Source organism: Scyliorhinus canicula, chromosome 6, assembly GCF_902713615.1.
Source record: "Scyliorhinus canicula chromosome 6, sScyCan1.1, whole genome shotgun sequence".
Classification (NCBI taxonomy): domain Eukaryota; kingdom Metazoa; phylum Chordata; class Chondrichthyes; order Carcharhiniformes; family Scyliorhinidae; genus Scyliorhinus; species Scyliorhinus canicula.
This window is the reverse complement of record NC_052151.1, coordinates 177,513,182-177,534,641: the sequence shown is the minus strand read 5'-3', so window position 1 is coordinate 177,534,641 and position 21,460 is coordinate 177,513,182. Positions and strand designations below refer to the sequence as shown.

General features: G+C 50.6%; 1 protein-coding gene across 2 annotated transcripts in view; it reads left to right on the top strand.

Moving 5' to 3' along the window:
* The window catches only part of LOC119967674 (transient receptor potential cation channel subfamily A member 1-like), a 311,686-nt gene that overhangs the window by 105,833 nt on the left and 184,393 nt on the right, over positions 1-21,460 (top strand). The window contains exon 5 of one of the 2 annotated variants that reach the window (XM_038800495.1): positions 8,896-9,057. The exons of the other annotated variant lie outside the window; for it this stretch is intronic. Coding sequence (XP_038656423.1) covers positions 8,896-9,057 — 162 coding nt within the window. The remainder of the gene's footprint in view (positions 1-8,895; positions 9,058-21,460) is intronic. 2 annotated transcript variants of the gene reach the window in all.

Here is a 21,460-nt window from a genome sequence, read left to right as displayed (position 1 = left end):
TCGTTTCAGTAGTTATTGATCGTACATCAGATACCCACTGTGTTACCGTGCTGCCTTTTTTGTGCTGCAAAACTCTATGGGCGGTATTCTCCGTTGGCCGATGCCAAAATTGGGAACAGCGATTGGGCTGACAACAGCTTCCAACGGCAAAATCGTGTCAGGAGCCGGTTTGACACCAAATCACAATAATCCGTCACCTCAAAGGCGTCAATGCATTTCACTCCGCGCGTACTTTAAACACTGTTTGCATATAATTAGTGTGCTCAGCTGCGATTTTCCGCCTCCGATGGGCCGGGTTCCCGATGGCGGGGTTCACTGGTGCTTTCAAAAATTGTGAACCTGGCGTGGTGGCTGCTAAGAGAGAAAGAGGGCGTATGGACAGTGTCCAACATCACCCAGCACTCTTTAAACCTAGTGCCATGGGTCGTGTAGGTCTGCCCCCCCCCCCCCCCCCCCCCCCCCCCCCCCCCCCGACACCCCCCTGGGTGCCCTTTGGCCCCAGCCAACCCATCAGCTGTATGGGTGCTCCAGCGCAAACTGTCCCATCTTTTTGGCTTCTGTAAGTGTGTGTGTTTGGGGAGTGTAATGCTGCAGCTTGTCAGCCCTGCGGGTGTTGATCACGGACCTGATGAATCCCACACCGTTTTTCATTGGAATCTATGGTGTTCCACGTGGCACCGGTGCTAGCTCGTCACTGGTAGCGGAATCGGGGCAGGTGCGCCGACGGTTGTTCTGCCTTAAAAGTCCACAGATTATCCATTGGCATTAACACTTAGGGCTGGATTCTCCGATTCAGCTATCCTCGCAGGATCCGCCTCGCCTTAGGGCCAAAAAGTCAGTGCCGCCCCCACACCAACCCTCTGTCCAGTGGGGGGCCAGCACCCGCGCCGTGTAACCTGCGGATACGGCCGCAGAATGGCCGGATCCGTGGCTGCGCATGAAAACTGTGGCGGCCTGTGTTGGCCGCGCTGTACAACATGGCGCCGGCCTCGCGCGGACCCGGCCTGCCAAAAACTGCTTCCTCCCATAACCCCGCCTCACCACCCCTGGACCAGTCGCCCGCCCCCGCCAAAGCCCCCTCTTCCAGCGGAACACCCCCCCCCCCCCAACTGTGGCGGCACTGGACACAGTCCGCAGCAGCTACGGGAGGTCCCCGAAGGTTGTGAGGGCACGTGCCCTACGCCGTTGGGGACTCGGCCCATCGTGGACGGTGCATCGGGCGAGGGCCTCAGATGACGTCCTGAGGCCATCCTGGTCGAGTGGGGCGTGCTCCTTGAGTATGCCGTTTTTGAAGGGGCGGAGCATCGTAAAAACAGCGGCGCCCCTAATTCCAGCGTAAAACCGCATCCTTGGCCAATTGCCGAACGCGATTTTAGCGTCGGCGATTTGAGAATCCAGCCCAGTGTCTCAGAAACGGAGAATCCAGCCCGATGAATTTAATTGAGGCATACAAGATGATCAGAGGATTAGATAGGGTGGACAGTGAGAGCCTTTTTCCTCGGATGGTGATGTCCAGCACGAGGGGACATAGCTTTAAATTGAGGGGAGATAGATGGACAGATGTCAGAGGTAGGTTCTTTACTCAGAGAGTAGTAAGGGGGTGGAATGCCCTGCCTGCAACAGTAGTGGACTCGCCAACACTAAACGCATTCAAATGGTCATTGGATAGGCATATGGACGATAAGGGAATAGTGCAGAGGGGACTTTAGAGGGGTTTCACAGGTCGGCGCAACATCGAGGGCCAAAGGGCCTGTACTGCGCTGTAATGTTCTATGTTCTATGATTCTATCGCCAGCTGATGGCTCCCTGCACTATTTCAAACCCTGCTGTAAAGTGACATGTTTGCTCCTTCTCCTTATCTGTTAAGGCATGATCAGGCACGCATGCGCAGTGCAGCCATTTTTTTAAAAAATGGTCGCAGCTTTTTTTTTTACAAGTTCGAGGGGGGTTTTATTCATTTATTTTATTCCTTTTATTTTTCATTTGATTTATTCATTTTTTTTTACAAATTTGTGGGTGGGGTTTATTTGATAAAATCTTACAGGAAAGAAATGTGGAACTTTGGACAGATGGAGATTCCATACTTTCCGACACCAGAACGCTCCCCTTCGTCCAACAGGTTCCATTGGAGGAGCGTGTACGAGGGCCAAAGGGACCCAAAACCATTTCCTCCATTCTTTTCAGCAGCAAACAAGGTAAGAGAAAATGGTGGGTAGCGCAGGTTGGCCGGCGTGGGTCGTGGAGATCGGCCAGTGTAGTAATCCACGGGAGGCAGGAGTTCCGTCACCACACCAATATTTATTTACAATAACGATATTACAGGAGCAGCTACAAACAGTGCTGCTAGCAGTCCAGTCAACTTAAGACTGGCTCACAAAGCTTACACAGGTGCTTATATGGGCCCCCTCAATGAGCTATCATTGAGGGAGCTAATACTCCAATTGGCCAACCAATAAAGCCAATTAGAGTTCATTACACCCCTCCCCCCCCAAGGTCCGAGGAATTCCTGCCAGCTGGCATTCCTCTGAGCTTCTTCCTGCTCCCCATGTCTGGGTCTGGCACCTCTGTGTCGTCCGCCGGGTCATTCTCCGAAGTGGGCGGGGTGTACCTTATAGGTGCCCGTCTTTTCCTTGACGACCTCCTTGGAAGTTGTTCCTCCTCCTCGGGGAGAGGTGTCGTGGCGGCCTCGTCGAACGTGTCCATCTCGGACTCTGACGACTGGATGACGGGGTCTGGAGAAATTGCTCGGGGCTGGGGTGTGGGTATCCTTTCCGTCTGGGCTATCCCAGCTTGAGACGGTCCTGCTTCGCCTGCCTCCAGGTGTGGTTCCGCTGCCCTTATTTGGTCTAGGTGTTTCTTCAGCACCTATTGAAACCTCATAGGATATGGGCCCTGTTTGGGACTCTACCGTGCCTTTGACCCACGTTGGTCCATTCCCATAATTCTTGACCCAAACCGGTGCCCCCACCTGGAAATGTCTCTGCTGCCGACTATTATCATGCCCCCTGCGTTGGGCCTCCTGTTGTTTCTTCACTTTCCCCGTTAAATTTGGGAAAAGGAGGCTCAGCCTCGTTCGCAGCCGCCATCCCATTAAGAATTCAGCTGGCGGTATGCCTGTTGTGGAATGCGGTGTGGTCCTGTAATAAAACAGCCAGCGGGAGAGCTTTGTGTCCATTGACGCTGCCGGCTGCTTCTTGAGTCCCGCTTTAAGTGTCTGGACCGCTCTCTCTGCCAGGCCGTTGGTCACTAGATGGTAAGGGGCCGTTTTGATGTGACGGACTCCGTTTTCCTTCAGGAATTTTCCAAATTCCCCACTTGTGAATGCCGTTCCATTGTCCGACACCAATATCTCCGGAAGTCAATGTGTTGCAAACGAGGCCCTGAGCTTTTCAATTGTCGATGCTGTGCTTGTTGCCGCATTTACCCGGTGGACGTCCAACCATTTGGAGTGGGCATCCACTATCACCAAAAACATTGAGCCCATGAAAGGGCTGGTGTGGTCAATATGCAGGCGGGTCCACGGTATGCCTGGCCATTCCCATGGGTGCAATGGCGTCGCTGGTGGCACTCTTTGCCCCTGTTGGCACTCCTGGCACCGACGTACCAAGGCTGCTATGTCTGTGTCCAAACCTGGCCACCAAATGTAGCTTCGGGCTAGCATCTTCATCTTGGCTGAAACTGAGTCTTTTTGCGTCCACAACCGAATATGTTGTGAGTCTACTGGTAGGGTGTCCAAATAATTTAGAGTCATTACTGTCTCCTCTACTTTTGGTATTTGTGGCGGAGTGTCCGGGAGGGGAAGTCTGCTCAAAGCATCTGCATTTGCTACTCGCGTTCCCGGTCTGTGCTCCAGAACGTATCTATACGCCGCCAGTAGCAACACCCAGCGTTGGGTTCTAACTGATGCAATCGGGGGTATTGACTTGTCTTCTTTTAATAACCCTAATAACGGCTTATGGTCCGTCACTATGGTGAATTTCCGCCCGTACAGATACTGGTGAAATTTTTTTACTGCGAATATCACCGCCAGTCCTTCCATCTCGATTTGGGCGTGCTTCCTCTCAGACATCGCCAAGGTCCTCGAAGCATAGGCTATTGGCCGTTCTTCCCCATTCCTTCCTCTATGGGCTAAGGCGGCTCCTACCCCGTAGGGGGATGCATCACAAGTGACCACCAATTCCTTCCTTGGGTCATAATGCTCTTGGACATTTTCGGATGACAGCTGTTCCTTAATGTTCCTAAATGCTCGGTTTTGGCGGGCGGACCATTTCCATTCTTGTCCCTTTTTTAGTAGCTGGTGGAGGGGTTCCAGGATGGACGCCTTATTTTCAATAAATTTTCCATAATAGGTTACCAACACTAGAAATGATTGTAACTCCTGGACCGTGGTGGGAACTAGGGCTTCTTTTATTGCCCTTGCTCTGTCTTCTAATGGGTGTAAGCCCGACTCGTCTACTTTATATCCCAGGTACATCACTTGTGGAGCCAGAAAAACAAATTTTTCCCTTTTTAGCCGTCTGCCTGCCTTTGCGAAACGCCTGAGTACTTCCTCCAGGTTCCTTAAGTGTTCCCTGTTTGTCCTACCCGTGATTAAGACATCGTCCAAATACATCGCCACCTGCGGTAGTCCCTGCAGAATATGTTCCATCGTACGCTGGAATATCGCGCAGGCTGATGACACTCCAAAAGGTAGCCTAGTATAACGAAAAAGGCCCTTCAGGGTGTTGATCGTAGTGAACTTCTGGGAGTCCTTGTCCAGTTTTAACTGCAGGTAGGCGTGGCTCATGTCCAGTTTCGTGAACAAAAGCCCACCTGCCAATTTGGCATATAGGACGTCTATTTTCAGGATTGGGTATTTGTCCAACAGTGCGTATTTGTTTACCGTCTGTTTGAAATCTCCACAGAGACGTATCGAGCCATCTGGCTTCAAAATTGGTACCACCGGTCCTGCCCATTCCGAGAACTGTACTGATCTGATAATGCCGTCGCGCCGTAACCTTTCTATTTCGTCATCTACTTTCTTCCTTAATGCAAAAGGTACCGGCCTGGCCTTACAAAATTTTTGAAGGGCTTCTGGGTCCACGTGCAAAGTTGCTTTGGCGCCTATGATTTCCCCCAAACCTTCCTGGAAGACCTCTGGGTATTTTTGGAGTACTCCACTCAACTGCCCGCTTCCACTCTGGAAAATTTTCATCCAATCTAATTTTAGGTCTTTCAGCCAGTTTCGTCCAATTAAGCTCGGTCTGGAGCCCTCTACTATCGTCAACGGTAATCTGAGCAATTGTTTCTCATATTCCACGTGTACATGAGTCGTGCCTAGAACTTCCAGGGGTTCCCCCGTGTAGGTTTTAAGTTTCGTCGATGTTTTTGTTAGGGTTAGTGGCTGGAGTCCATCTTTGATTTTTCTAAATGCTGCCACTCCCATTACTGATACGGCTGCACCCGTGTCTGTTTCCATTATTGTCGGCCGCCTGTTCACCCGTGGGGTAATCTTAATGGGTTCTGCTTTCTTCGGTGCAATATTATATAATTGTTCCCCTTCGGAAGAGGATGGGGTGTCTAGGTTGTGTACTTCCCTGCGTCCCCACCTGCTATTCCTCTTTTACCACCTCCTTCTAGGGTTTCTGTCGCTGTTACCCCACTCTGTCTGGTGCCAGAAACGGTCCTTCTCTGTTGGGGGAGCCTCAGCAGGTACTTCCCTCTGTCTCCAGTTAGTCCTGGCAGACTTGGGGACAGTTCTGGGGTTTTCCTTTTTCCCTCTATTCCTCAGGTTTTTCCTGAGAGCGGCTATCTGGTAGCAGGACCCGTTGTTGTAGTCCCTCTCACAGGTATCTACCTCCATTGGCGTGCCCTGTAGTGCCTGCGCCCCACTTGCTGCCCTTTCTAGGGACAATGCCTGCAGTCTAGCTCCGTTTCCGCCAACAGGCGTTTCTGTATTGTGAGGTCGTTTATACCACACACTAACCGGTCCCGAAGCATTTCATTTAGCGTCGGGCCGAACTCACATTTTTCCGCCAGCCTTCTCAGGCGGGTCAAGAAATTTGTGACTGACTCCCTGTCATCATAGAATTTACAATGCAGAAGGAGGCCATTCGGCCCATTGAGTCTGCACCGGCTCTTGGAAAGAGCACCCTACCCAAGGTCAACACCTCCACCCTATCCCCATAACCCAGTAACCCCACCCAACACTAAGCGCAATTTTGGACACTAAGGGCAATTTATCATGGCCAATCCACCTAACCTGCACATATTTGGACTGTGGGAGGAAATCGGAGCACCCGGAGGAAACCCACGCACACACGGGGAGGATGTGCAGACTCTGCACAGACAGTGACCCAGCCGGGAACCGAACCTGGGACCCTGGAGCTGTGAAGCCATTGTGCTATCCACAATGCTACCGTGCTGCGTACCGTGCTACCGTGACTTCCCGCTTCGCTGTGTGGAATCTGTACCTACGCAAAATGAGGGGTGGTTTTGGGTCGTAGTGCTCTTTCACCAATTCCGTTACTTCTTGGAAAGTTTTCGTGTCCGCCGCATCGGGATAAGTCAGACTACGTATAATGGCGAAAGCTGAGGGTCCGCACGCCGACAGCAGGATAAGCCGTCTCCTTACGTCCGTCAGTATATCATTTGCCCGGAGGAAGTAACACATTCTCTCCACATACTGGGACCAGTCCTCAATAGCCGGGTCGAATGCCTCTAACCTCCCAAAAAACGGCATTTTTAAAATGGCAAGGCTTACCCTCCGAGTGCGGCAGCTGGTCTCCGCAAAATTCTTAGTTTACCTCGTCGCCATTGTAGTAATCGACGGGAGGCAGGAGTTCCGTCACCACACCAATATTTATTTACTATAACGATATTACAGGAGCAGCTACAAACAGTGCTGCTAGCAGTCCAGTCAACTTAAGACTGGCTCACAAAGCTTTATTGGTTGGCCAATTGGAGTTCATTACAGCCGGGTTGGGGCCCGAAGGTTGGCCGGTTGGTAAAAATGGGTCCCCGGAAAAAAAGTTTGAAGAGCACTGTGTTAAGGGACAAGACAATTAAGTTTCCTTATGTTTCGGGTGCTGGCAGTCAGCAAACTGAGGATTATTGACTATATCACTGTTCTAGCTTAGAATACTTGCTTACATAGAAATTGGAACCACAGTAAGATTGACGGACACTGGCAGTGCCATTCTTGTTTGCTCTGCATCTGTCGTCTGCAGACACTGCTCTTGAGCTGAAGGTAGGAGGTTTAACGATCATAGGTGGGTACGACCTCCTGCTGATTACTGATTTATCACACCCACCCACCCGCACACACACAGACACGCACACACACACACATACATACATACACACACACTCTGCCTCTGCTCAGTCTCTATGTCATGCTGCAATCCAAGATGTCAGCAACTATAGATACCATAATTGGGAGCAGATTTTCTGCTCGGAGGCCTTTCAAATCCGCACCACTCCCTTCTAACTGAAAGAACTTGTCAATTCCTCCAATAACACAGTACATGGTGCATGGGAATTCCACTAACTGCAGTAAAAAAAATGCCAAAGGCACCTCATCTGAAAGTTTTAAAAAAAAAATTTAGAGTACCCAATTATTTTTACCCAGTTCAGGGGCAATTTAGCGTGGCTATCCAACTACCCTGCACACGGGGAGAATGTGCAAACTCCGCATGGACAGTGACCTGGGACCGCGAGCAAACCTGGGTCCTCGGTGCCGTGAAGCAGCAGTGCTAACTACTGTACCACCGTGCCAACCAATCTGATCTGAAAGTTGTATGGTGGTCCCTTTCAAATTATGCAAGCTGGGTGGGTGGTGGCGAGGGTATTTATGTGTGTGGGGGAGGGAGCATGTTTAACAGTAGGCAGTAGCAGGGCTTACAAGGTCCAAAATGGCAGGCTTTGAGTTAAATTAACACTAGGCACTCGGTGATCTGCATATTTGGCATCACAGTGGTTAGCACTGCTGCCTCACACTGCCAGAGACCCAGGTTCAATTCTGTCTTGGGTGACTGTGTAGAGTTTGCACTTTCTCCCCGTGTCTGTGACCTTCCAGACACCTTCCAGGTGCTTCTGGTTTGCTCCCACAAGCTAAAGGTATGCAGGTTAGCTGGGGTTACGGGGATAGGGTGGTGAGTGGGCCAAGGTGGAGTGCTCTTTCAGAGTGTCCATGCAGCCTCGATGGGCCGCATGGCCTCCTTCTGCACTGTATGAATTTGATGATTCTATTCTAAATTTCTCCTTCGTGTGTCCATAAAGATTGGATGGGTTATGGGGATGATACATGGGCCTGGGTGGGGTGCTCCTTTGGAGGGTCGGTGCAGAATTGATGGCTCAAATGTCTTCTTTCTGCACTGTAGGGATTCTATGATTGCTATCTTCCTTCAAAACGTGGCAATTGGTATGGGCCAAGCCAGATGTCATCAGGAGTGGGCTCCTTGCAATCCCCTCAGTTCCTGCAGCACAAAAGCCAGCTGCACTATACAGTAGCTGGATTTCAGAGCCATTGTTATATTAAAATATATTTTGTGGCAATTTCCAAGCGGAAACCAGAGATCAGTGGATACGCAGAAGCAAAGATTTGGGATCCCTGATTTGGGAGATCCACACGACAAAAACGATTGATAGAAAAGAAGGCAAAGGTGTCTTTGCAATTAAAGAAAAAGAAAAATGACAACTCGGGGAAGTGGGAAAAAATACAATTGCATAATTTGACATACAGTGCTTTTTTATTGTTACTCAAAATGAACTGATTGAAAATTGCAACCATATGTAACCTGTGTAGGGCATATATTTTTATTCAAAGCACCAGCATTAGTAATTGCTTCTACTTCTGGAAATATTGAAAAACGATATATGAAGCTGTTTCTCATTGGACGTTATGGTATATTGCAGCTAAAAGCGAGATAAAGACTAAAGGGGATCAGCAGACAGCAATGCATCATGCTGCAAAGCACAATGCAACCAGAACTCTGCACTATCTGTGCCAAAACTCTGCTAATATTGAATCTAGGGATTATAGATTTAGGACACCACTTTTTCTCGCCGTTGAATATGGTAAGGTTTGACTATTTATTTCAATAACCAGTTAACCTTAATCAACCTGCATTACAGATTAAGTAGATTCCTTTGGTGACATTCAAAACTATATGTGCTGAACTATTGAATCTAATTTCAGTGCCTTAAATGTGATGTTAAATATTGGCCAATTTGCCTTCTCCAGAAGTTCAGGTGAATGTTAAAAATTCAAAAATTATATTCGACGTGGGGTCTTGTGTTTTTAAAAAAATATTTTTATTCTCCATTTTCACATTTCCTTTAAAATTTACACCCCACCAACAAACAGTAAACGGTACTGAATACAATGTCAATCCACTTATTTTTATTTTTAAAAAAATATAATTTTAATTGGAATTTTTTGAAAAATATATATCAACAAAACAATAATAACAATAACAATAATAATAGTGATAAACACCCCCCGGCACCCGTAACAACGTATATAACCAACCCCCCCAACCCCAACAAACAACAAAATATATTAACAATAAGCAAATTAACTTAAACACTATCCCCCTAACCCCCCCCCCCCCCCCCTTTCCCCCCCCCCCCCCCCTCCCCCCCGCCCCCCCCGGGTTGCTGCTGCTGCTGACCTAGTACCTTATCGTTGAGCCAGAAAGTCGAGGAAAGGCTGCCACCTCCTAACGAACCCTTGTACCGACCCCCTCAGGGCCAATCTGACCCTCTGCAGCTGAGTGAATCCCGCCATGTCATTAATCCAGGTCTCCACGCTCGGAGGTCTCGCATCTTTCCACTGCAGCAAGATCCTCCGCCGGGCTACCAGGGACGCAAAGGCCAAAACATCGGCCTCTTTCGCCTCCTGCACTCCCGGCTCCACCCCAACCTCAAATATTGCGAGTCCCCAGCCTGGCTTGCCCCTGGATCCTACCACCCTCGACACCGTCCTCACCACCCCCTTCCAGAATTCCTCCAGTGCCGGGCATGCCCAGAACATATGGGCATGGTTCGCTGGACTCCCCGAGCACCTGACGCACCTGTCTTCGCGCCCAAAGAACCTACTCATACTAGATCCGGACATGTGGGCCCGGTGCAGCGCCTTGAACTGGATGAGACTAAGCCTCGCACATGAAGAGGAGGAGTTCACCCTCTCCAGGGCGTCCGCCCATGTCCCCTCCTCAATCTGCTCCCCCAGCTCCACCTCCCACTTAGCCTTCAGCTCCTCTACCGATGCCTCCCCCACCTCCTGCATTACCTGGTAGATGTCAGACACCTTCCCATCCCCGACCCACACCCCCAAAAGCACCCTATCCCTTACCCCCCGCGGGGGCAGCATAGGGAACCCCTCCACCTGTCGCCTAGCAAACGCCTTGACTTGAAGGTACCTGAACATATTCCCCGGGGGGAGCTCAAACCTCCTCCAGTTCACCAAGTTCGCGAACCTCCCGTCGATAAACAGGTTTCCCAACTTCCTAATGCCCGCCCTGTGCCACCCCAGAAACCCGCCATCCATGTTCCCTGGGACAAACCGGTGGTTCCCCCGCAGCGGGGCCTCCACCGAGCCCCCCACTTCCCCCCTGTGTCGCCTCCACTGCCCCCAAATTTTGAGGGTAGCCGCCACCACCGGGCTCGTAGTGTACCTCGTTGGAGGGAGCGGCAGCGGCGCCGTTACCAATGCCTTCAGGCTCTTGCCTCCGCAGGACGCCATCTCCATCCGTTTCCATGCTGCCCCCTTCCCATCCATTACCCACTTACGTACCATCGAGACGTTAGCCGCCCAATAGTACCCAGAGAGGTTGGGCAGCGCCAGCCCCCCTCTATACCTGCCCCACTCCAAAAAGACCCTCCTTACCCTCGGAGTCCCGTGCGCCCAAACAAATCCCAGAATGATGCTGTTCACCCTCCTAAAAAAGACCCTCGGAACGAAAATGGGGAGGCACTGAAACAAAAACAAGAACCTCGGGAGCACCGTCATTTTAACGGACTGTACTCTACTCGCCAACGACAACGGCAGCATGTCCCACCTTTTAAATTCCTCCTCCATCTGCTCCACCAACCTAGTAAAATTGAGCTTGTGCAGAGTCCCCCAGCTCCTAGCCACCTGAACCCCCAGGTACCTAAAACTCCTCACTGCCCACTTTAGCGGGAGCCTACCAATCCCCCCCCTCCTGATCTCCCGTGTGTATGATAAACAGCTCACTCTTGCCCAGGTTCAATTTATATCCCGAGAAACTCCCGAACTCAGCAAGAATCTCCATCACCTCCGGCATTCCCCACACCGGGTCTGCGACATACAACAGCAAGTCGTCCGCATACAGAGACACTCGGTGCTCCTCCCCACCTCGCACCAAACCCCTCCACCTCCTCTACTCCCTGAGAGCCATGGCAAGAGGCTCAATTGCCAGCGCAAAAAGCAAGGGGGACAGGGGGCACCCCTGCCTCGTCCCACGGTGGAGCCTGAAGTACTCGGATCTCCTCCCATCTGTCGCTACACTCGCCATCGGGGCCTCGTACAGCAACCTCACCCATTTAATAAACCCCACCCCAAACCCGAACCTCTCCAACACCTCCCACAAGTACCCCCACTCAACCCTGTCAAAGGCCTTCTCCGCATCCAATGCCACCACAATCTCCGCCTCACCTTCTGCTGTCGGCATCATTATCACATTTAGCAGCCTTCGCACGTTAGTGTTCAGCTGCCTCCCCTTCACAAAACCCATCTGATCTTCATGTACCACCCCCGGCACCCAGTCCACTATTCTAGTGGCCAAGATCTTCGACAGCAACTTGGCGTCTACATTCAGCAGTGAAATCGGCCTGTATGATCCGCACTGCAAGGGGTCCTTATCACACTTCAGTATCAGGGAGATTAGCGCCCGAGACATCGTCGGGGGCAGAACACCCCCCTCCCATGCCTCGTTGAAGGTCCTAACCAGCAGGGGACCCAGCAGGTCCGCATATTTCTTATAAAATTCAACCGGGAACCCATCCGGTCCCGGCGCCTTCCCCGACTGCATGTGGCCAATCCCACTGACCACTCCAACTCGATCGGCGCCCCCAGTCCCTCCACCTGCTCCTCCCCTGCACCCTTGAAAATCGGAACCAGTCCAAAAAACTCTCCATTCCCCCTCCCACCGCCGGCGGCTCCGACCGGTACAGTTCCCTATAGAAGTCCCTAAAGACCTCATTGACCTCTGCCCCCTGCCGCACCACATTCCCATCTCTATCCTTCACTCCACCAATCTCCCTAGCCGCGTCCCGCTTACGAAGCTGGTGCGCCAGCATCCTGCTCGCCTTCTCTCCATACTCATAGACCGCTCCCTGCGCCTTCCTCCACTGTGTCTCCGCCTTTCTGGTGGTCAGTAAATCAAACTTGGCCTGCCAGCTATGCCGCTTCCCCAGAAATCCCTCCTCCGGGGCCTCCGCGTACCTCCTATCCACACTCAACAGCTCCTCCACCAGTCTCTCCCTCTCCCTCCTCTCCCCCCTCTCTCTATGGGCTCGGATGGAGATCAGCTCCCCCATAATCACTGCCTTCAGAGCCTCCCACACCATCCCCACCTGGACCTCCCCAGTATCATTGACCTCGAGGTACCTCTCGATACATCCCCAAACCCTCCTACACACCTCCTCATCAGCCAACAACCCCACGTCCAGACACCAAAGCGGGCGCTGATCCCGCACGTCCCCCATCTCCAGATCCACCCAATGCGGAGCATGGCCCGAAATCGCAATAGCCGAATACTCAGCCTCCTCCCCCCTCGGGACCAGTCCCCTACTCAAAATGAAGAAATCAATGCGGGAATAAACCCTGTGCACATGGGAGAAAAAAGTGTACTCCCGAGCCCTTGGCCTCCCGAACCTCCAGGGATCCACTCCTCCCATCTGGTCCATAAACCCCCTCAACACCTTGGCCGCCACCGGCCTCCTGCCTGTCCTTGAACTAGAACGATCCAGTAGGGGATCCAGCACCGTATTGAAGTCCCCCCCCATGATCAAGCCCCCCACCTCCAGGCCAGGAATGCGGCCCAACATAAGAACATAAGAACATAAGAAATAGGAGCAGGAGTAGGCCATCTGGCCCCTCGAGCCTGCTCCGCCATTCAATGAGATCATGGCTGATCTTTTGTGGACTCAGCTCCACTTTCCGGCCCGAACACCATAACCCTTAATCCCTTTATTCTTCAAAAAACTATCTATCTTTACCTTAAAAACATGTAATGAAGGAGCCTCAACTGCTTCACTGGGCAAGGAATTCCATAGATTCACAACCCTTTGGGTGAAGAAGTTCCTCCTAAACTCAGTTCTAAATCTACTTCCCCTTATTTTGAGGCTATGCCCCCTAGTTCTGCTGTCACCCGCCAGTGGAAACAACCTGCACGCATCTATCCTATCTATTCCCTTCATAATTTTAAATGTTTCTATAAGATCCCCCCTCATCCTTCTAAATTCCAACGAGTACAGTCCCAGTCTACTCAACCTCCCTCATAATCCAACCCCTTCAGCTCTGGGATTAACCTAGTGAATCTCCTCTGCACACCCTCCAGCGCCAGTACGTCCTTTCTCAAGTAAGGAGACCAAAACTGAACACAATACTCCAGGTGTGGCCGCACTAACACCTTATACAATTGCAACATAACCTCCCTAGTCTTAAACTCCATCCCTCTAGCAATGAAGGACAAAATTCCATTTGCCTTCTTAATCACCTGTTGCACTTGTAAACCAACCTTCTGTGACTCATGCACTAGCACACCCAAGTCTCTCTGAACAGCGGCATGCTTTAATATTTTATCGATACATACGCCTCATGAAACCAGCATCATCCCAATTTGGGGCGTACACATTAACCAACACCACCCTCTCCCCCTGCAGCTTACCGCTCACCATCACATATCTGCCGCCACTATCAGCCACAACCTCTGACGCCTCAAACGCCACCCTCTTCCCCACCAGGATCGCCACCCCCGGTTCTTCGAGTCGAGGCCTGAGTGGAAAACCTGCCCCACCCACCCCTTCCTCAGATGGACCTGGTCTGCCACCTTCAGGTGGGTCTCCTGGAGCATGGCCACGTCCGTCTTCAGCCCCTTCAGATGCGAAAACACCCGGGCCCGCTTAACCGGCCCATTCAACCCCCTCATGTTCCACGTAATCAGCCGGATCAGGGGGCACTCTGCCCCCCTCCCACGTCGACTAGCCATAGCCCATCGACTGCTCGCCCCTGGCCAGCACCCACTCGGCCCATTTCCCACGGCGATAGAACCTCACCCCGACCCGCACCAACTCCTCCCTGGCCAATCCAGCAGCAACCTGGTACCCCCCCCCGGCTAGGACCCCTCCTGTCCGCGACTCTCCCTCCACGGTACTCCCGTGAGCCAGCTGACTTCTGCTGACCCCGGCAGCTCCCGCTCTAACTCCGACCCCTCCCAATATGAGGTCCCCCTTCCTCCCCTGCATCAGCTCCTTGGCACCGCTTCAGCGCGGAAAACCCGGTCTAATAAACATGCCCCTCGCCACCAGCTCCACCCCCTTGTCCCGCAGCACGGGAAACCAGAGAAAAGCCCGCGCTTTCACACTGCCCCACCCCACCAACCTCCAAACCTGCAGTCCCAACCCACTCCCCAACGCCACACAAAACAAAGACACAGATCAACCACAAACCCCAGTACCTCCCTTAGAACACAAAACCATAACCCACATCGTCCGAAAGCGAGAGAAAAAACAAACAAAGTAACCCGCTACAGCATAAACAATGATACAGAAATAGAAAAACTCTGACAGCCCCCAATCTCTAGTTCAAGTCCAGCTTTTCAGCCTGCACAAAGGCCCACGCTTCCTCCGGGGACTCAAAGTAGTGATGCCGGTCCTTGTAGGTGACCCACAGGCGCGCAGGCGGCAACATGCCGAACATGTTCCCGTACCAGCCTCCCCGGACAGGCGCCGGAATGTGGCGACTAGGGGCTTTTCACAGTAACTTTAATGAAGCCTACTCGTGACAATAAGCGATTTTCATTTCAACTTCACCTGCTTTCCATGGAGCACCGCCTTCGTCCGGTTAAACCCGGATCTCCGCTTGGCCACCTCCGCACTCCAGTCCTAGTAGATACGCACTACCGAATTCTCCCACTTACTACTCCTCACCTTCTTGGCCCATCGGAGAACACACTCCCGGTCACTGAACAGATGGAACCGCACCAGCACCGCCCGCGGGGGTTCATTCGCCTTAGGCCGCCTGGCCAGTACTCTGTGGGCCCCCTCGAGCTCCAGGGGCAGATGGAAGGATCCTGCCCCCACTAGCGTGTTCAACATCACGGCCACATAGGCCGGCAGGTCCGACCCCTCCAACCCCCCCTCGAGGCCCAGGATCCGCAGGTTCTTCCTCCGTGATCGAAGCTCCATCTCCTCGAACCGATCTTGCCACTTTTTATGAAGTGCCTCGTGTATCTCCACCTTCCCCAAGAGGGCCGAAACCTCCTCCTCGCGCTCAGAGACCTGCTGCTGCAACTCAAGTATCGCTGCACCCTGGTTGTCGGTTTCGCCAGCAGCTTACTCGTCGTCACCTTCAGGGATTCCAACAACACCCCTTTCAGCTCCGTGAAATAGCGCAGAAGGGCCGCCTGCTGCTCCTCAGCCCACTGCCTCCACTCCAAAGGGGCTCCACCAGCCGCCATTTTGTCCACCTTCCCCCGCTTTTCCAGGGGAGCTGCTGCCATTTTTCTCCTCGCCCCACTTCAAGTCCGCACCATAAATCCTGGGGGGTTTTGCTCCAGACCCCTTTATCCACCGGGAATCGTCGAATCAGCGCCATTTGGGGCCCTTAAAAGAGCCCACAAGTCCTCTTAAAGCGGGAGCTGCCGAACGTGCGTCTTAGCTCCGCATAGCCGCAACCGGACGTGTCAATCCACTTATTAACAACAATGATCCCACATCAAATAAAACAAAACCTCCCAAGGTGGAAAAAAAGGAAAAAAGAAAAAGGAATCCAGAATTGCCAATGGTCACCATTAACATATATAGTCCACCCCCAACCTCCCCTAATATTCAACGCCATCCAATCCCCAAAAGAGTACCGTTAATGACACCCATGAATTGTAGACACCACCACTCCCACGCCCCTCCCAGACTCCTCCTCTCCACTTCCTCTTGTAAACTCCTCCCCCTCGGTTCCTTCCCCCAACTTTTCACCCTGGCGAGACTCATCAAAACCTGTCCTACCTGGCTCCGATGGCCGCAGGCCCTCCCCTCCCCCTCACCTGACTCCCGTTCACTGGCCGGCTTAAACCGGCCACCGTGGAGGCCCCTGCCCAGGTCTCCCCCCTTGCCCGGTCCCAGGAAAACCAAGAAATTCCCTTTAGCCCACAACCCCAGCCTACACACCCAAGCCCCAAAGAACCATCATTGCAAATGAAAGTCCCAACTCTTCCCTTGTCCAAATGTATACAGCATTTAGTACATACACCAACACACAGTGAAAAAATAAAGTTACATGAGGCTACACGACCATTTCTCAATTCTGCCATAGTCCTTCTGCCTTTGCAAACTCCTCCGCCGCTTCCGCCGTCCCAAAATAAAAGTCATTGGATTTGTAGGTCACCCTTAACGTAGCTGGATATACTATGCCGCACTGCACCTTGCTGATGTACAGTGCCTTCTTCACCCGGCTGAAGGCAGCCTGCCTCCTCGCCAGCTCCACTGTAAAGTCCTGGTGTATGCATATACGAGCTCCAGCCCACTGCACCACCCGCTTCTGCTTTGCCCAGCAGGGGACTTTCTCCTTCATGCTATACATATGGAAACACACAGTTACTATTCTTGGCTGCTCCCTCGCCTTTGGTATAGGCCTCCACGACCGATGAGCCCGATCCAGTTCATATCGAGAGGGATCGTCCCCCTCCCCCAATAGCTTCGCCAATTTTGTGGCAAAATACTCCCGTCGGCCTCGGGCCTTCCACCCCTTCGGTCAGACCCACAATTCTCAGATTCTGTCACCTGGATCTGTTTTCCAGGTCTTCCAGTTTGGCTCGCAGAGTCTTGTTGGCCTCTATCACCTTCCGCAACCCCTTCCCCATCGAAGTGAGTTGATCACTGCAATAATGCCTCTTCCACTTCCTTCAGTGTCTCACCTTGCTCCCGCTCCTCCGCCGCTGCGATTGATACCACTGCCCTCACCGAGACAATCGCCTCCTCCACCAGCACTTTCAATACCGCCTCCATCTCCTTCTTCATTGCTTCCATGTATTTTGTGTACTGTTTTTCAAGTTCCAGAGCCATCAGCTTGGTACTTTATTTTGCTGTGAGCAATGCGGCCTCCCCTGGTGCTCCAGCCTCCGCTTTCCTTACAGTTCCTGCGCTGACTTTTCCGTCACCGGCAGACTTTCATTAACCCCCTTTTCACGGCCGTTTTTTTCCCCAAATTTGGATATTTTTCCTTCCTGTGCCTTCTTACAGCTTTTTCAGTCTCCGTTGCCCTGGGACCGGGCGTTAAAACTCTGAAATTTTTATTCCCGAGCGGGAGCCCTCCAGTGTGCGGCTGCCTCCCGCCTGCCGTCACCGGAAGTCGGGCTCTTGTGAAAAACTATTTCATGTTTGTTTATATGTAAAACAAAAGTTTCAACATAATACATTGTAAATATAGTACATTCAATATAATACATTGTAAAAGGAAAGTATTTTTATTTTGAGGAATGTTTACTATCACGCTGATTCTCCCCTTAAAATGTAAATATTTATGCAGCAGTTTTCCTTGCTTTGTGGCGCAAACCTTTTCCTTGAAACCTGAGAAGTAAAATTATATTCTGATCACTGGAGTTTCTGTATTCAGCCAATTAGAACAACGATGATGAGGTACTCATTGCAAACTTACCATGTTGGGTACAAAAAGTGCTAGTTAAGGATATGTAGCATGAGGCATATGAAACCCTGAATGTACAATATGCCTGAAACCGTTCTGGAGGAATACACCTGTTACATCTGCAGCAAACATGAGAAGAACCAGAACAAAAGCAAAATACTGTCAATTCTGAAAACACGAAATGAAAACTGAAAGGCACAGAGTGGAGATAAAGGGATCTTTTTTAGGATGGCAGCCAGTGACCAGTGGTGTATCTCAGGGGTCTGTGCTGGGACCACAACTTTTCACAATATACATTAATTAACTGGAAGAAGGGACTGAAAGCACTGTTGCTAAGTTTGATACAAAGAGCTGTAGAGGGACAGGTAGTATTGAGGAAGCAAGGGGGCTGCAGAAGGATTTGCATAAGCTAGGAGAGTGGACAATGAAGTGGCAAATTAAATACAATGTGAAAAAGTATGAGGTTATGCACTTTGGAAGGAGGAATTTAGGAATAGACTATTTTCTAAATGGGGAAATGCTTAGGAAATCAGAAGCACAAAGGGATTTAGGAGTCCTTGTTCATGATTCTCTTAAGGTTAATGTGCAGGTTCAGTCAGCAGTTAAGAAGGCAAATGCAATGTTAGCATTCATGTCAAGATGGCTAGAATACAAGACCTGGGATGTACTTCAGAGGCTAAGTAATGCTCTGGTCAGACCCCATTTGGAGTATTGTGAGAAGTTTTGGGCCCCGTATCTAAAGAAGGATGTGCTGGCCTTGGAAAGGGTCCAGAGGAGGTTCATAAGATTGAACCCTGGAATGAAGAACTTGTCATATGAGGAATATTTGAGAACTCTGGGTCTGTACTCGTTGGAGTTTAGAAGGATGAGAGGGGATCTTATTGAAATTTATAAGATACTGCGAGGCCGGGATAGAGTGGGCGTGGAGAGGAAGTTTCCACTTGCAGGAAAAATTAGAACCAGAGGACACCATCTCAGATTAAAGAGATGATCCTTTAAAAAAGAGATGAGGAGGAATTTCTTCAGCCAGAGGGTGGTGAATCTGTGGAACTCCTTGCTGCAGAAGGCTGTGGAAGCCAAATCACTAAATGCCTTTAAGACAGAGATAGATAGGTTCTTGATTAATAAGGGGATCAGGGGTTATGGGGAGAAGGCAGGAGAATGGGGATGAGAAAATATCAGCCATGATTGAATGGCAGAGCAGACTTGATGGGCCGAGTGGCCTAATTCTGCTCCTATATCTTATGGTCTTATGGTGTGGGCTTAAGTGGGGTGCTCTCTCCAAGGGCCAGTGCAGACTCGATGGGCTGAATGACCTCCTTCTGCACTGTAGATTCTATGAAACAAAAATAAAGCAAATAAAATAATAAATGTCTATGTAATTCTGAGAAACTAGAGTAGATTCATCCAGAGGTGCCTTAATTTGACAGTCATTTTACATGTTCTACCATACTAATAGCCATCTGGGAAGCATGCTGGGTTATGAGTGCATATCTCAGCATCAGGCAACAGGGGAAGCACTGTGGTCTCTGTTGGTCGTTCTGGGTGAGTGTGCTTAACACTCAATTTGGCTCTGTTTCTTTACTTAGCTCTGGAGTCGCCAGGTATCGTTAAGATACCGCCACAAGTTCAGGTGAAGTTAAAAGCAATAAAACCAGACACCAATTAGTAAGTTCAAACAACTGAGTTTATTATAATACAATTATAATAACTACCCATGCACACGCTAAAAGGATTAAGCTATTCCTACCGCTAAATAAACTAATACTTATCTCGGAGGAACTGCCGGGTCAGGGAACAAGGCCTCTTGCTCTGCTCTGGTCTGCAGACTTCAGGTTGGTATAAGTTGAAAGGGGTCAGGAGTGTCTATCTCTGGTAGCGATCGTTGTGAGACACTTACTTGCTGGCGGCTGCTGTCCGAACCCTCTCCTCTCTCTCGTTCAAGGTCTTCTTGGCAAAAGCTGGTCGAGGTGCTGGTCCACGGAGGAGTGCTGGTCAAATAGAGAGGAGGGCTGGACAAGAAGACTGAACCATGTGTGTTACCTGTCTTATATAGGTCCCAGGGATCCGCACCCCTTTTGGCGGACTCCCTTACCTGCTTGGAATCGATTGGGCCTCTTCCCAATCGATATGTTTGGATCCCCCCAATACTGAGGCTGTTCCTTAGCTACTGGGCGGGCTCTCAGGCTCTTTGTCTTCGAACCCTGTTGGTGCCTGAGTGTCTGGTATCCTTTACAATGTTGCAGTTGCTTCCCCATTTGTGTCCATTGTATCTGGAATCGTTCCATTAACATGCTAATTATCCCGGTGATTGCCTCATTAGTATGCGGAATGTTCATTTCGGTGCTGTCTGCTTGCTTAGCAGACAGAATCCACACCTGCTATGGTGGTGAATCACCAAAAGTGATTCTATTACATATGACAAGGAGTACCATGTCAGAAATTTGGTACACCAGGTCGGGGTACTGTTACCATTGACTGGGCTGGGGGTGGTCTGGGTTTGGGAGAAGTTAGCAAACGTTGTACTGTGGGAAAGGGGGCCCGCGTCCACGCGCAACCACACAGATGCCACAATAGCTAAAACCATAGCAATTCGAGTGCTCTTCATCTTCTCTTCTCTTTCCTTCTCTTCTCTTTTCTTCTGGGATCTTGCTGTGTTGTTGCTTCGGTTCCTTTCCTGAAAGTCCAAAAACTAAGGGGATCAAGCATATTATCTGTTAGTGTTCAGCTTAATATCTTGACTTTAAGTATATCTGTCCTCTTGTTCCAATTTTCCCTTTATGATGGTCACCTCCATGTGACTCCCTCATTTTTTTTTCAAAAAAGCGGATTTAGGACCAGACATATACCTATCTTAAACCAGTACGAGCCGTCTCGCAGAGTGTTGAAATTTATCATCCCAAAATGTTCTTGGATGTAAATAGCATATGGAGTGGCGGCCGAAGGGCTACCTTAAACAAAAATGAAACCAAGGTTTAGAAACGAAAAGGTCGAATGAGTTGCGTACGGGCCGCGACGCGTAAGAGTTGTATGGGGTCCCCGGGTAGGGCGTGCTGTGCTGTACCCGAGCTTAGCTGACCAAAGGGGGGTCCTCAGACAGGGCGGGTCCTTAATGCCGTTTCTCCACTGCCTGAGCAACCTGAAATGAACGGGCAAGAATGTAGTCATAGTGGAATTGCAGCCTCTATTCCCAGAATAGAGGGGCACCTAAAAAAAAAGGAGGAGCTAAGATGCTCCAACATCTGTAAACAGAAGACAGGTCATGAACATTGTCGGCTCTGCAGAGGACATTTCAATTGAGTGAAGTTCTCAGAAATATCGGCGGACAAACTAACGTGCATGTGAGGTGGTCACAAGCTTTTCAGCTGAAAAGTAAGTGGCCAATCTCCAAATCAAACATTTAACAAACATACAAACAAACATACGTGCAGGTTCCATCAGAAAGGACAGCGCTTCTCTCAAGCGGTTCCTCTTTTTACATCATCTGGACACCTCACTTCTCTTCATTCTCTGCGAACAGGGTCGCAAAGAGGTTGCCGTGTCGGGAGTCAGACATCAAGTCTTTGATGCCCTTGTATGGATCAGGCATGCAAT